General features: G+C 37.5%; 1 protein-coding gene across 2 annotated transcripts in view; it reads right to left on the reverse strand.

Annotated features, from left to right (window-relative positions):
- VPS37A (VPS37A subunit of ESCRT-I) overlaps positions 1–17,430 on the reverse strand; it is a 38,013-nt gene extending 20,583 nt beyond the window's left edge. For both annotated transcript variants that reach the window (XM_061177525.1, XM_061177524.1), the window contains exons 1-4: positions 16,991–17,430; positions 4,708–4,782; positions 2,680–2,794; positions 2,041–2,141 (exon numbers count right to left, since the gene is read on the reverse strand). In XM_061177525.1, the coding sequence (XP_061033508.1) occupies positions 2,041–2,141; positions 2,680–2,794; positions 4,708–4,782; positions 16,991–17,115 (416 nt within the window). In that variant the 5' untranslated portion in view covers positions 17,116–17,430. The remainder of the gene's footprint in view (positions 1–2,040; positions 2,142–2,679; positions 2,795–4,707; positions 4,783–16,990) is intronic.
- Positions 17,431–17,483: the final 53 nt, after the last annotated feature.

Genomic DNA, 17,483 nt, shown 5'->3' on the forward strand with positions numbered 1-17,483 from the left:
GATATTACAGGAAGAGGAAGTAAAGATTGTAAGAAGTTGTATCATCATGCAATTTCAGAATATCTGAGATAAAAAGTTACAAAGGATCAGGGACTTCCCTGTGGCACAGTGGTTAAGAATCTGCCTGCCAATGCAGATAGGGGACAGGGGTTCAAGCCCTGGTCCGGGAAGATCCCACATGCCGTGGAGCAACTAAGCCCGTGCTCCACAACTACTGAGCCTGCACTCTAGAGCCCGTGAGCCACAACTACTGAGCCCATGAGCCTAGAGCCCGTGCTCCACAACAAGAGAAGCCACTGCAATGAGAAACCCGCACACTGCAATGAAGAGTAACCCCCGCTCGCTGCAACTAGAGAAAGCCCGCGTGCAGCAATGAAGACCCAACGCAGCCAAAAATAAATAAATTAATTAAATAAATTAAAAAAACAAAAAAAGGTGACAAAGGATCAGAAATCAAAATGGCACTGGATATCTTGGCAACAGAAGCCTATATATAGACAATAGAGAAATGCCTTCAAAATTCTCAGTGGAAAACCACTTCAACATAGAATTTGAACTCTACCAACTTTTAAGTGTGAGGGTATATTAAAGACATTTGCAAGTAAAAAGAAGAAAAGAAGTCTCAAAATTATTCTTCCAAGCATCTTGTGGCATACTGTATTTTCCAAAAATGGCCACAGCACTATTTCCGGTCCCATATACTCTTCCAGAACCTTGCCACTTCACCATAAAGAGGAAGAGCCTATTTTCTTCCCCTTGAATCTGATCAGGACTTCTTGATTGCCTCCACAAACTGAATGAAGCAGAACAAACGGCATGACTTCAGTAGCTATGTCAGAGAAGGCGAATATGACTTTCTCGTAACTCGTTCAGGATGTTCACCCCAGGAGCCCAGCCGTTATGATGTGAGGAAGCCCAGGCTGCATCTATGTATTCTAGTTGACCTCCCCAGGTAAGGCCTCTGATGAGAGCCCACTGATGATGAGTAGAGCAGACAAGATCTCTCCCTGATGAACCCTTCCTGAATTGAAGATGAGTGAGCAAAATCAATGTGTTCATTGTTTTAAGCCACGCCAGCTGATGCAAAAGGTGGAGCACAAACAAGCTCTCTCTATTAGTCCCTAACCAAACTGCAGATTCACAAGGAAAATAAATGTTGTCATTATTTTAACCACAAGTTTTAGGATAATTTGCTATTCATCCTTAGTAACTGGAACATGCTGTTACTTAGGAAGCTATAGGGAGGCAGTAATGCAAGAAACTAGGAAATAGCCTGAGAAAGAAAAAAACAGGATGCAGGAAAAGGAGACTCTAACACAGGAGAGTGGGAAAGGGAAATCCCAGGATGACAGCTTTATAGCAGTTGTAGAGTAACTAATTCAGAATGGAGGGGGAAAATGAAGCAATGTCTGCAAAGAGAAAATACCGGAACCTAGAGATTACCTGACAGGTTTGATGATGTGAAAAAACGATTTGAAAGGTTATTTTTCAGAGCTGCTAAAAGATGTGGAAAATTAAAAAGATCAAAGAAAATAAAACCAATGGAAAAATCGAAGTAATTATTAACTCCAGAGAAAACCAAAAGTTATACCATCAGGGAAATATAATCATTATAAAGTACTAGGCTCAGCAGCAAGGAATATTTAGAGAGTCAATGTAATGAAAGTACCAAACATGAGTTTAAGTAAAAATCAAAAATTTCTCAGAGGATGAGGGAAAAGGAAGGTTTGTGAAAGATAAGTAAAATCCTCATCAATCCATAATAGGAAGTCAATAGACAGTATCTAAAATGAAAGAATCAAGAGATAGCAGTATGTATATATTATTCAGAAAGATGAAGGTAAATATTAGAGAAGCAGCTTAACAAAGAAAAACACAGTTGCCTCTGAAAAGTATGAATGTATCTGTGTGTGAAGGTGGGGATGTGGAAAGCAGAGGATTGCCTTTTAACATTATTTGAATTTTTAAACTATATTTTGATTACTTAGATCAAAAGTAAATAAATGTATATACAAACTCTTTCGATATAAAGATACTTACTATGGGAAAGCTGTTGAAGCAGGAGCTAAAGCTGGAGGATTCTTCCAAAACTCATCCAACAGACTCTGAATAATTTTCCCAAGATCTGAGTGCATTGTAAACTAAAAGTAACAGTAATACACGGTGATCAAATTCATCTTCAGAAAAAGATTATAAAGTCTCATTAGGATAATTTAACTGTAAAACTCAATCTTAAATCCACTTTTGCAAGTCAAGAATTAAATGAAAAGCAAAGGATATTATGTCAATTGAACATATCAGCAATCCACAACTTACAATATTTTCTTATAGAATCAATACCATAAATGAGGTTAAAAGTTTATTTAGTCAATAATGGAGCTGAAATATTTCCACATTTCACTATTGACAATAATTTGAAGGTTCAAAGGTAAATACTGAGTATATTTAAGTTACAGTCCTTCACATTAATCAATCATATATATACATATATATATATATCCTAAGAAATTTAAGGCATATTTGAATTTTATCCCTTCCTAACCACTATAAAAGATCTACCATGAACCAAAGTTCTTAATATCAACAGGTCCTCACCACTGAAAAACAAATAACCTTCAAATCAGGATTATCTATTAAATACAGTGAACATTTTTGAAATAAATTATACCATATACATACATTGTTTACTAATGGAGAGGTAACATACACTCCTTGTTTATCCACTAAGTGATGTCGTATTGGTGGATAAACACTGATCACTGGTTTTTCCTGAGGAAATTGTGGAGGAAGCAATCTGGTAAAGGTAGAACAGATTAAAAAACAAAAACAAAGACAACAAATGTGATATTATACAGTCATAATCCTAAAACAAAATTACTTAAAAGCAAATAAAATTTTCATCCTTTCATTTGGATTACTCAGTAATTAGTGCTCTACTATGATTGTTGAGTTGATCAAATGTATACAAAAAGATACACTTTGGCAACAAGACTATAAAGTAATTCAGTATAGTAAAACCTTCTTAATGTGGAATAAGGATACCGTGAATTATAGACTATTCTTCACACCATGCCAATTAATTGCTTTCAAACACAATATACCAAGCTATCCAAAATCTCAGCTAAAATTAGACCAGGCATTTTTATCAGGTGAACCCTAATTTAACCCAGTCTGGCTATTTAGTGGACCACAGGTTCTGGCCATATACTTTTCTTATGGCTTTCCTACTTTTGAAATACTGCCAAGAATTATTTCATTATATACTGAATTTTTTAAAGAGTTAAGTGGATAAAATGGGAAGCGCTAGGATTGGAACACTGTAGCTGTCATCATGCCTTGGTTCTATAGGGCTCTCTTCTAAATGTCTCAACACATCTCTCCCAACTTTGAGGTCAATCACATGGTTTCAAGTAAATAACAGTAAATTCTCAATACAAAAAATAAAAAGAGTAAAAATCTTAGCCTTTTTTGAACTACTACAAATTTAAAAGAATTTTTAAAAAGTCTTTAAAAATGAGAGTTTACTGGACATGGAACCCTGTTTTCCAAATCTCTAAAACTCAGACAAGTATGTCCCTTTAAATTGCCACTCTGTTCCCCTTCTGGCTCAGAAAACTATTTGTTGGCAACACTGTCAAGAAGAAAACTGGGTCCTTGTTGGCTTCTCCTACTTAGCTCTACCTAAGGCATGTGATGAGAGATAAAACTACTTCATTTATATAGTTGAAGATGTTAAACTAGTTTGGTAAAAAAAGGCAATGAATGGCCTTTGGACCCCAACCAATCTGGGTTTCTCTCCCCACTACACTATTCACTACCTATTTGTCTGTAATTTGTTTCAATTTGCAGGGCTGCTGTGATGATTCAGAAACTCCCATATATCAAGATAACACAGCATAATGGTTGTCACTGTTTATAATATAGTCATGCTTTAATCCACTCATTCAACTAGGATTTAACAAGGCCTCCTATGTGCAGGCACCATGCTAGGCAATAAGGATAGGACGATGAACAAGTATGGTTCCTATCTTCAAGTTAAGTGCCTTTTTACCTCACCCAAACACTCACTCTAGTGGCTAGCCACCTGATGCAATCTGAGGTAATAACTTAATTCTTTCATGCTAAAGACTAATAACTGCACCTAAGGCTAAATGAGTACTTCAGCAATCACTTTGTCCAACCTTTCCTCTTTATAACTTAATAACCTCATGATTACATTTTCAACTTTTAATTTTTTTTTTCTTTAAAAATAATTAGCAGATCAAATTCAGTCTTGAACTTTCTGGTTGACGTAGTATATGTTGCCGAAAACTAGAATATTTTCACTTATTTCTGATGTAAAAGTGCCTATATCTCTAATGGTTTTCCACACATGATCCCTTCGAGTGTTTGTCATTATCATTCTTACTCTTTCAGCCTACCTCCAGCTTAGACTTTAGTGCAAAATAAAAACGATTACGTCTTTTTATTACATTTCCTCTTTTACAGTTTCTTACAGCAATATCTATTACAATGATGTCTTTAAAATTTTTTTATTTCACAAAACTGTAAGTTGAATAAACTATAGTTACTAGAAAGGGAAATAAATACTAGAACGGGAATAAATTCACTTTTAAACAGTTTACTTCTAATAATAGCTAAGAAACAAAATAATAAAAAGATTTTAAAGTCCTATTACATGAAAAAATAGGATACAATTCTACTCACATATTAATGTTAATTGTCAGGTTGTTTACGGTGAATGGCAACCTGTATTCCACATCTTTCTGTATTTCAGCTATACTGTAGGAGAAAATTTGAGAAAAAAAATTTATCTAAAGTTATAAAAACCATTAATGTTAAAAACAAATGTTAAATATTTTTAGAGGCTACTAAAACTACTTTATTTTAATAATAGAATTTAGATAGCCAATATAACTTGTATCTTGAGGGGAAAATGATCATGTTTATCGAATAAGCAGGCAATTCTATTCTGAGATATGGGCGGGGTGGTTGCTGAGAGGGGGAGAGTTAGATGGTGAGGTAAAGAGACAAAGAAAAACTCTTTGTATTAGTGCTAGATCGATTTACTATCACTTTATCTAATTCATCCTTAGTAGAAGCAATTGTGAGCCCTCTAGTTAAAACAGGTCAGCAAGACATCTGGGTTCTGATTATAATTCTGCTATTGCCCAGCTGTATAGACAGCTGGGGAAGCCTGGGCCTTAAGAGCTTAAACTTAGAAGTCTGGATGAGATGTCTCCTACAGTCTTATGATAGAGACCGCTGGCTGCTTTTCAAAACCAAATATTCCCCTTCTTCCTAAATAAGAGAAGCCTGATTTTATTCTGAGTAGCAATGTTCTAACTTTTCTTGCAGCAAGTTGTTGCTATAGACTTAAGTTCCAGTCAATAAAACATAGAAAAGTTGTGAGGTGGAATTTCCAGGAAAGCATCTTAAAAGGGAACAAAAAAACTGGTATGAGTCCATTTGCCCTTCCAGCCTGGCCCTGACAGCTGAACTTCTAACAGCCATATTGGACCAGGAGTGACCCCGAGAATGGGAGCCATACACTACGGAGAGCTCAGCAGGAAGAAGTAGCTTGGGTCCTTGATGGCTATGGAATTGTCAAATTGAATTTCTTGTATGCAGAGAAAAAGAAACTTTTATCATGTTTAAGTTACTATTTTGGGAGTCTTTGTTACTAGCAGCTGAATATAAATGCCAGCTAGTTTAAGTCCCATATACTTCAACATTCTACATTCAGAATTTTATTTTATTTTTAATTGCAGGCATGCAATTATTAGTTATAATCTACCAACCAAACCTTTTGGGGGATCACTTGGAATGCTAACCAACATTCATAATCTTTCCAAAGGGAAAAATGTTAAGTAGTATTAATGAGTTAACGCTGAAAGGAAGCCTAATATCCAAACGGACGTGAAACTTTTTCAAGCATAAATACCTTTGAAAGATCTAGCAATTACGTAATTTACTTTTTGTTCTTTTGGTTGCTTCAATTAGTAGCTTTAGAAAACCTCTTATTTTCCTCATTTTCTTTTTTGGACTATGGCTTTTTTTTGCCTTCTGATAAAAATCTAGCCTCTCAAATATGTAAATTTTAGGTAACTTGAAAGGTTCAAAAGTGTTGGGATGGAGTTATGGAGAAATCATAGATGTCTCCTCTGACATCCCATGGAATGAGGTTATGATTGAAAGAGAAGAAATGGTTGAGAAAAGACTCAAGAAGATATTCAATATTAGGACTAACACAATTTTTATGAAAGTTTCTCTTTGGGGATCAGGTTTGGACTAGGATACCAACAGCCTTCTCAGTTGTATAAACATTATGTAATCAATAAAATGGCTTAAGTTTTTTATTCCTCCTTGTTATCTTAGGACCCTAAGGTGTCCAATGCTTTAAGGGAATACTGATCACAAAAGTATCCACCAGTTCAAAGCCAAGTGGAGCATCTTAGTGATTAAGAGCACGACCTCTTAAATTAAGCTTCAGGGATCAAATCCTCTACCATTCACTTGTGTGATCATGGACGACTTATGTAATCTGTCTAAGCCTTATCTCTCACATGGTAAATGCGGATGTTAAAAATACCCATCTACCTAAAACAGTTGTTAGATTAAGTGAGATAATGCATGTAAAGCCCTCCCCACATAATACCATAATAATTGTTCAATATGTTAGCTATTATTAAATAAGCATTTAGAACACACATCTAAATTGGAGCCTGTGTAAATTTGTAATACTAAAGTTTTAACTCATTTTTTCACACTGTAATTTTTATAGAAAATTTTTATAGAAAACAAAGTGAATTTGATTAAATTGATTTTTACTTAAATCATTGGCTAGAAGTGTTCAATTCACTGTTCCCATAATTATGTTCTTGACATTTATTAAAATTTTTGACAAGTTTCCTCCACAAATGAAGTATCAAAAATAACTAAAGGTAAAAAAAAAAACAAAAAACTAAAGGTAATATTTGTAATATTAATGAGAGCTAAACCATCATTAACAAATTCCAAAACAACAGGTTAATCATGGCAATTGATGGGGTTCAGGACACGCTACCCCTAAATGTGGCACCTTGGCATCTTGAATATTTTAAGCTGAAAGAGTATGAGAAAATAGCAGAAACAGGAAGGTTACTCTGACCTCCTCCCCCCTCACCCTTCTTCCCTGAAACAGGTCATAAAACCTCATTAAGAGGTGCCCTCCCCATGCCAATAGGAAAGGAGCATCCTTATCTCAGAAGACATAGGGACACCAAGAAGAATCCTAACAAACCGGCCTTGCTATGTCATCATTGTACCCTGCAACCATATGCCCCCTGCCCCGTTTCCTACAATTACAGGCATACTTCACTTTATTGTGCTTCATAGATATTGCCTTTTTCTTTTCTTTTTCCTTTTTTACAAATTGAAGGATGGTGGCAATCCTGCATAGAGCAAGTCTATTGGTGCCATTCTTCCAATAGCATTTGCTCGCTTCATATTTCTGTGTCACATACTGGTAATTCTTGCAATATTTTAAACCCTCCACCAGCAGAAAGACTGCGACTCGCTGAAAGCTCAGATGACAGCATTTTTTAGCAATAAAGTATTTTTAATTAAAATATATACATTGTTTTTTAGACATAATGCTATTGCACACTTAACAGACTACAGTATAGTGTAAAGATAACTTTTATATGCACTGGGAAACCAAAAAATTCATGTGACATGCTTTACTGCGATATTTGCTTTATTGAGGTGGTCTGTCACTGAACCCGCAATATCTCCAAGACGTGCCTCATACCCCTTAACCCATCATATTCCTCCACAACTGTCCACTCTTCATCAAACCCAGCATAAAACACTCAGGTCTGTTTCTTTGGGTCTTCATTTCCTTTTGAAGGCCCCCCTGATATGTAAAACTCACATTAATTAAATTTCTATGCTTTTCTCCTGTTAATCTGTCTTTGTCAGTTTAATTTTCAGACCCAGCCAAGGACCCTAAGAGCATCAAGGAAAGCTTTTTCCTCCTCTACACTAGCTGTGTTAGATAAAACGGCAGATATTTGTTCTACTTAATTAAAACAAGAATCATTCCCTGAATCTTTATCACAAATTTATTTTGAATTTTTTGCTATTTTCAAATAACTCTAAAAAAGTTATTCCAAAAATAATACATTCTCATTTGAAAAAACATTATTTTTCCAAATCAGCAAATGTTATTTTACAATATTTTTAAATGGTTGCATAATGTTCTAGTATATTGTTAAACTACTCCGTACTATTAGGTATTGAAACTGAGCAGGACCCTGTGGGGCTCCTGGGCATGGAAGCCTTTCTGTGTCCACCGTTTCTGTTTGTAGGGAATAGACTCCAGCCTCCATTACCTTCCCTGAATTCTAAAGGGCAGATTCAAACAGTTGCTAATCAGGGAAGGGAGGGGATGCAAAGACAAGGGAGGAGACCACCTGAGGCCAAATTAAAGGAGTGCAGGCCCTGAACACACCCTGATCCTTATTAGCAACTCAGCCCTTGAACCATTGCTATAAAACTCTTCACCAAATCCTCCCAGGTTGGGACACAGTTTCTCGGGGCATGAGCCTGCTGTGTCCCCATTTGCCTGGCAAAGCAATAGAGCTATTCTTTTCTACTTCTTCCAAAACTGTCTCCGAGATTTGATTTGGCACCGGTGCACAGAGGCTGTGTTTTTGGCATCAATATTTAGATTGTTTCCAAGTTTTACTACTATAAACCATACTTTGATAAACATTCTTACAGCCATATAGCCATATCTTTATGCTGGCAGGTAAGTACTCTTTGGATGTAAACACACATACACACACACTTTGAAGTAATACTGTAATCACACCAGAGAAAATTTAAATAGCTTTCCATTAATAATTTTATTTTCTAGGTTCTCTGAGAGCAGTGAATTACTATGGCTTTACTTCAGTGGCTCTGAATCAGTTTGGGACTAAAGAAAGCTGAAACAACAGAAAACTTTGTCAGAATGTGTGATTAACTGGCATCCACATTTCTTTAATAGTCCCTAAAACTGTAAACAAACAGATCTTGAAATGCAAGAGAGGCACTAGTTATGGTTTAAAGATTCCTTTTATAGAACAATCATTTATCTCCTTACTTTGTATCTTGTGTAAACTTGTATTTTGTAACTAAGACTAGGTTCAACTGAACAGCTACCATATATCCAGCATCTTCCAAGGAAATGGAAATAGTGTGGTCTTTGCTCTGATGGGGCACACAGCACAACAAGTGACTGAAAAAGAGCAATTCAAGATACGGATTTCATGCATCTCTGGAAGTGTTGGGTAGCTCAAGGGAGGGTTTTTAGGTGATCCTTTCCAATAAAGGGTTTAGATGCTTCAAGACAGTAGATGAAGGTTAGACAATTTCCCTTTCCCATCCCATTTTCTCCAGGAAATATCAAAACTGACTTTTAAAAAGCAAATCTGTAACAGTGCTGGAAAGCAAACAGTACCATAAACTGACAAGAAACTTTGAGGAATCTTAGAAAGATAAAAAAAAGATGGGATTAGATTTAAGGAAAAGATCAGCGTTAAAAAAAAAAAAAAGAAAATAAATACAGGAACTAATGACGACCCAAAACATAAGACCAGAGCAAAGTAGGAGCAGTCTGAAGGTCCTCCAAGCCCTTGAACCAATTCAACGCAAACCAGAGTGTGGACGGTAGGGCAGGAGCGCCTCTCAGGGTAGAGAGTGCGGGGAAGTGTGGACCAGCAGGAAGCTAGAGCACTCTCCTGGTGCCCTGCTTGTTCCAACCAGCGGACAGCAGTAACATCTGCCCCCTGAATAACACGGGACGTAGCCTCTAAGGTAGCAGTGCCTTAGGAAGCTACTGACTCCCAGGAAGCCTCCATTTCCAAAAGACAGCTATCAGCTCGGCCCATAACAAAGCGAGTCATTCTTTTTCACCTATCACCTGAGGCAGGCTATGATAAACAGAATTAAATATCTACAAACAAGTCAACCAGGAATCTCAAATACAGAAAAGGTTTGAACAAAACAAAACCATGCAAGGCATGCACCAAACTCAACAAGCCCCAAACACAAAACTTCAAGGAATCAGAGTTAAATGAGCAAACAGAAGACTCTCAATTTGTATAATATCCTCAGAGGAACAAAAGAAAATAGCCCTTGTGTTACCGAGTCCAAGCTCGAACTCCTCGCTGCACGACAAGTCAATAAATCGAGAGACGAGTTGTTGGGGTAAGGAATAGAGACTTCATTTGGAAGGCCAGCAGATCAAGAAGATGGTGGACTCGTGCCCCCAAAGAACCATCCTGCCTGAGTTAGAATTCGGGCTTCTTTTATACTAAAAGGGGAGGGAGTAAGGCCAAACATTTCCTGTTTCCGGTCAGCCTCCTGGAGGGGATGTGTTAATTTCTTCCTCCCTGCAGTCATTCACAGATGGGCCTATCAGGATGTTTCCTGTGAGCTAAACAAAGGCATTTTAGCTTAATGCTCTTAACCTGGGAGGCAGGGGTCCCAGAGATGGGCCATGATGTATAATTGAAGCTAATAGGCAACATCCCTTTAGTAATTAACTTGTAATAGAATACAAAGGTTCTTCCTTATTAACACTTGCATACACACACACACACACACACACACACACACAGGTTGATATGAAAATGAATAATTAAGAAACTGGAAATTTAAAATGAATAGCTAAATAGCTCAAATAAATGGTTCAGTGCTCTGCTTGGAAGACGCTTCATACTGTATCCTTCTCTTGGAGAATACTGATGCACTTTAGCATATTAAAGGCTTTTAGAAATTCTAGAGTACTCGATTTTGTTTTCTACGTCTGTTTGACATGGACCACTTATTTTACAGTATTTGTTGAACAGTGTTCTGTAGAAGACATTGGATCATGACAGAGACGTGCAAAGAGTTATAGGAACACAGAGGAAAGAACCTAACCTAAACAGGGATGGGGGTGGTGGGGTATTCGGGGTAAAAAACAGTATCTGAGCTACATTGAAAAGTCAAGTAAGAGTTAACCTCAGGAAAGAGAATCGGGGAAATGAAGTGTACATCCTAGACAGAGGAAACACAATTAGAAAAGCTTCAGTAGGAAATAATAACTCTAAGAGTCTCCGTATCTTTTGCCCTACAGAAACTTTCCATTGTGTCTGCTGACACGTTTCCATCAGTCACGTCATCATCTTGTGTGACAACCAGGCTTTAAGCTAAGGAGGCTGGCAAGAGTTAGGAAGCTACTAAAAGGAATAACATGGTCAAATTCAAATTTTAAAAAGATGACTCTGGCACCCATGTGGAAGAAAAAAGTAAGGGAACAAGACTGCAGGCAGAGAGAATAGTTACAGCCCAGTGGTAGCAGGGATGACTAAGTGAGAACAGGATGACCAGGCTTTTGGCGTAGGTGAGCAGGCAGTGGAGACAGCTTGGAAGGAGCTCAGAGGTAGGAGGGGAGGAGGAGATGTGATTGGATTCACCTGGCAATGGAGAAATGACGACCTGGGTGGTAACTTTTTTTAAAAAAGCAGGTATGGACTGATATGATTAGAGGGAAAATTACCGAGAGACAGCCCTTGAGTGTTACAATCTATTTAGGAAAATCTTTAAATGGTAACACGCTTCATTGTGTCATATACTCTGCAATTATAACTTTTAATCACTGGTTAGAGACTATATGATTTAATGTATCAAATTAAAATTCACTTAATTATGGGATTGTTTGATATACATAACTTTTAAGTTCACTATAAGAGTTCAAATTTATAGAGTCAAAATATTGACATTTTGTAGGTTTCTGTAGCTTCAATAGGCTAAGGCACAGCAGATTCTTATAGAATTTTTTATTGCAACAAGTCAAGGTGATTTTCTTCCACAAGAAAATTTTACTCTCAAATACCTTTAAGAGTTAGAAAGGTACATGAATGAAGGCAGTTGCTTGTAGTACAAAAGGGTGATTGCAAACTGGTAAAATGGAGAAGCGCAGCCCAGTAAATAGGACAGCTACTCTTAAGCTCAAAGCAAGCACTGTTATGTGGGAACTGTTGCCAGATCTATTTTAAAAGAAAAGTTGGAGAGGGCAAAGGCTATATGGGAAATCTCTGTACCTGCTGCTCAACTTTGCTGTGAACCTAAAACTGCTCTAAATAATAAAAACTATTTTTTAAAAGTTGGGAATTTGGATATTTTAATGAAAAATCTCAAATTATGTTGACAACAGAGCCATTAAAAAAAAATACAACACTAGACAGGTTAAAACATATACACATATCCTCTCATTACAAACTTTTTGTGTTATCAAGTTTGCATGTGAGTCCTTATGAGCTGACAGTAAAAACTACAGAAAGAAAGGTTTGGAATCTAGGCTTACTAAGAAACCCATGAGTTTACAGGAGACAGCCTTATACCTGGGAGCAGGGGGTTAAACTTAACAGCTATAGGGTAGAAAATTATACAATAGCAGACTCTCCAAAGATGTTATAAGGTTTTTAAAAAAAATTTGGGTAATCAGAAAGAATATCCAAGGACTGGCAACAAAAGAAGATTTCAAAACAATTTTTAAAAACTATGAGGTTGGCACTATTATATTTAAGATACAAAAATAAAATAATTGGCATTTACAGAGTACTTACTGTGGGTCAGATAACATTCTAGTTTCTTTACATGTATTGTCTGAAATCTTTCAAAATGAAATCTTACATTTCATTTGTGAAGAAAAGAACTCTCTGGAATGGACTTGCTTTCTGAATGGAAAGTCAGAAGTAGTCCTGCCAGAGGCAAATGAGCTGTAGGCTTGTGAGCAATTCATAAACAATAAGCTGGCTAGATCCACGTAGGCTAAGAGGCAAAGGTTCCAGGCACACTGATTCTATGCAGTGGAAAGAAGGAATACAATCTGTTGCCTGTTTACTGTGTGTCAGATACTCTAATAAATGTTTATATATATTACTTAAATACCAACAATCCTGCAGAATAAAAACCACAATTCCTGATTCTACAGATGGGAATTGGAACTCAGTTCACCTAAGTCACGTTGCTTTTCCCAATGTCAATAATTTTTGCTTGTTTGCATTTATGTTCCTCAAATTCATTTTGTCTAATATCTCATACCAGAGTGAAAAAGAAAGCAATTCTGATAAAAATAACTCCCAAATTAGATTTTCTGATTAAATATAAAATAAAAATAGCACCAGAATTACCACATAACTGATTATTAAAATGGAGAAGTCCTTTACTTGAGAGAGTTGATCTCCCTAAGTAAAAGGTAACAAAGAAAGAGTACTATTTGTATAACTTTGAATTTATATAGTTAATTACAGATAACAATTACCATTTACAACACAGCTCCAGGTTGTTCCTTCAGAGCTAAGGAAATAAAATAATAAAGAAGCTAATTAACTGTAGATACTGTGAGAGTTAAAATCAGGATAGTGAGGATGGTAACTGTTGAGCTACCATCAGATTTTAGTATTTTCTGATTGCAGGTTCAATGCAGGGAGATACTTAACAGCTTCACTTCCGAAGGATCTTTAAATACTGGGATTAGTGAGTATCACTTGGGGTAGTTTCAACTGCAAGTATCAATAATTGAAAAACCAGGCCGAAAGTGTCTTAAACAGTGAGGGGTTATTTGTATGTATAATACAAATGTATATGTATCGTATAATCTTATACAGCAAGAAGTCCGGAGGAAGGAAGTTTCCAGATCTGGTTAATTCAGCATCACAATATTATCACAGACTTTCCATCTTTCTACTCTACCACATTCAGTAGTCAGTCTGCTTCCTTCATGATCCAAGCAGTTCTAGATGTCCCATGTAACACAACAATATCCAAAACACAAAGAAGCATTTCCTCTTAGACACTTCTATTACTAAGAAAATGTTTTGAGCAGCTCCCCAGCAGACTTCTTCTCCAACCCCACTGACTAAGATTAGGTCAAGTGTCTTGCTTCCACAATAACTAGCAGTGGGAATGAGACCATCATCATTGGCGTAAACAATCATTATTTACCTAAGCAGGTTGAAAGAGCACAGCCTCCATTAAATAATTGGTCTCGCAGAACAGGAACCCATATAAAAACAATGTTCTTCCAAGAAATCAGAAGAAATGGATTTAGATGGGAAATCAACAGTGTCTCTTAGAGTGAGCTTCTTTAGGAAGTAAAAGAAACAACAGAATTAGTTCTACTCCTGCCCATAAAGTCAGGAATTTTAGTGGTAAATTGAATACTGTGATGACGGTTACTTAGAAGGTGGAATAAAATTCTTGAGCCTAGTAATCTACATAACTTTGTTTCCATTTTCGTAGCAGACAAACGTGTTATTATATTTTGGGTAAACACTTTTTTGGTCATCATTATGACAGTGTCCCACTTGCCCTGCCTTACCAGTAAGACTTAGATGAGGAATAAATATACGTAAAATTCAGCTAACCTTTAGGAGAGGCCTGAGGAAGATAAGGAGGTAGGAATTTCTTAAGGTAACTAAAAAGAAGCTTACATTAATTAGAGAAAGGGAATTAAAGAGACTCTTTCTTGAAGTGGGATTTTTTTTTTAAATTATAAGGAGTTGGAAGGTAGATGAGAGAATGGGGTGGGGAAAGGTTATTGAGGAGACGAAAAGAAGTCAGACGCTTTCATGGCCAAGAGAGAGCTACTGACCCTATATTTGGAGAAGGGATAGAGTATTAAACATGAGGCAGGTGGGCAGCATGCAACAAGATATTAATACTTATAACTGAGGAAGTTTTGTATTATTCATTAAAATACCGTCCGAAACATTCTTTGAACTTTTACAAAGTGCACCTTCAGAATAACCAATCGCAGTGTCTTTTTGTACAAAAATCTTTAAGCATAAGTTGTAGTATTGAATTTGGTTACTCAAGCAACATACTGTCAGATACTGCACACATACATCATTTTTACCAGCTAGTTTTTAAATGTATGTCATGAGTTAAAAGGGCAGACTTAACAAGAATAGGTAGATGACATTTTTTCTGGGATCGTACCATTCTTTGAAAAATGGAAGTACATGACCTCCTTAACTGTCACCAGAATTATCCAAGTATAGTTTATAAATGTGAAATATTTCAATAAAAATTTCAAATATTTTTATAAAAGAACTTAAAAGAATCAAGTACTTAAAGTTTGCTGTTCATAAAACACTACAAATATGTAGATAATATCACATGTCTGATTATGTCCATAATTTCTGGCTCAAAAAATAACAAATAAAATACATCCCTTCTGCATTTGACTCAGAGTATTTACCAATCCTCTTAAGCCAATTCCAGAACTCCTTAGATTAGCAATTCCTGCCTTAGAATCTCACCTTATTTGGAAGGCCAAAAAAATATACAATAAATTTCACATCAATCGCTTTCCTTATTTACCAGCCTTAGCAGCAAGGGACTTTGGAATATTTGAAAAATTCAGCTCCAACCTCAAAGAATAAAAATTTGCCAGCAGTGAGAATATCTAACAGAATATACTAAAGGCTTAAAAGCAATTAATTCCAAAAGTATGGTTCTAAAAAGTATTTTGGCAATAGTAGTACTAGCATAGTATACAAACAGTCTTCCAAGGTGATACCTTCTAAGGAGACAAACTTCCGTTGTTTGTTAAAAAGGAGTCACCTTATTTCATAAGCATATTTTGTAAAAGTAGCTCTTAAAGGTTAGTAGAGAACACTATTTGGACTAAGATTGACTTGTAAGAACTCTATGAACTTAATTTTCCAAAAAGAAAGCCACCATTAAATCAAATACCATGCCATTCTTTCCTGTTTAATACCACAAATTCTCACCTTTCTAAAGTTCTCAACAAGCAGAACAATTGAGACAAAGAACCAAGAAACACCTGAAGTTAATCAGTAACAGGCCTCATTTTAGCCAAACTCATTTTGCAGTGATTTTTTCTTTTAACACTATATCTAATTTAAAACTATTCTACACTATAACTTGCTTGGGACAAAATCCTTAGTGTAACAGATAAAATGGCTCCTAGTAGTTCCTTCCACGGGAATTAATCAATTTTCATATCTCTGAATATATATATTTCAAATGTATGAAAAGTCTATTAAGATGTTGACACCTTTACATTAAAATATGTGCTGACACTCATGTAAATATACTTGCATAATTCATATAATATGAAGAGGCAGTTCTAATTTTTGAAAACCACTAGAGGTCACAGATTTTTGCAATATAACGGGCTGCAGCAAACCAGTTTACAATAAAAACAGCTGAATTCATTTGAATTGCAAAATATTTCTAATCTGACCACGCTGAAAATGAACAACTCATACAAGGCCAACAGAACAATCAAGATGACTCTAAGGCAATTTCTGAGTGTGGGAACAAGAATAACAAAGTGAGAAATGAACAGAGACTGATAGTTGCCAGCTGGGGGGAGGTGGTTAGAACAGGGTAAATCTTCTATTAGAGACTTCAGAGGATTGAGTATGTCACTCCCAGAGAAGAACTCACTGGTGAAAACTGTCTTCCCTTTTCTTTAATGTTGAAACAGTTTTTTTTTTTCAAAAATGGTCCACTATTTGTGAAACTTGGAGATTACTCTTCACGATTCTTTTTACCCAAGTACAGAATTTTAACAATTCTGCCAACGCGGCAAACAGGTGGGCAAAGGGAAAGATTAGTGAGGAAGCCGGGCAAAGCAAGGCATATTGGAGACAGACTATGAGACAGATTACAGTCAGCAGCGCTGGGTCAGGAGGGACGAGCAAATCGGAATTAGAGGAGCTGAGCGGTGGTGGGGCGGGACGGAGGGAAGGAGGGCCCGGAAGAAAATCCTGAACGTGGCTCAGGGATGGGAGAGCAAGCGTGAGAGCCAGGACGAAGGGAGGTAGGTCAAAAGGCGGCAGCTGGCGGGAGTCGGCCTGAGGAGCTGCGAGTGTGGTTAGGACCAGCCCGCCCTCCCGCCCTACTTTTTCTTCCTGTCGGAGAGGCAGCGACCAGTCACCTGGAGTGTGAGTTCCGGAGGGACTCGATCAGCCGCTGCTTCTGCTGTTGGAGGCTGGTGAGACCACCGGGGGACCCAGCCGCGGAGGAGGAGGCGCTCTTGGTCAGCGGAAAGAGCCAGCTCATCCTCCACGGGTCCCCGGGCCCGAGGCCCTAGAAGGCTCTGGCCTGCTTCTCCCAGCTCCTCAGCCCGGCGGTCCTCCAGCGACAGAGGAGGAGAGGGCAGGGACGCCCTAGCCCAAGTGCTGGGGAGCCGCGTCTTCTCTAAGCAATCCCGGCCGGGGGTCCTCGGGGTCAGGCGGGCATGCTCTGACTGCGGACAGCTGGAGACAGGAAACTCGCCGCCCGGGACCGGCAGTCCTACCTTCACGGCCCTGACGCCCCAACCAGTCAGGACGCCTGACCGCCCAGCTCTCCACCACCCCAGCTTCCGTCACCTGCGTGCCCCGCCCTCTCTGCGTGTCGCGTCATCATCTGGCGCCCCCGCCCGGACG

Source organism: Eubalaena glacialis, chromosome 20 (assembly GCF_028564815.1).
Source record: "Eubalaena glacialis isolate mEubGla1 chromosome 20, mEubGla1.1.hap2.+ XY, whole genome shotgun sequence".
NCBI classification, from domain to species: domain Eukaryota; kingdom Metazoa; phylum Chordata; class Mammalia; order Artiodactyla; family Balaenidae; genus Eubalaena; species Eubalaena glacialis.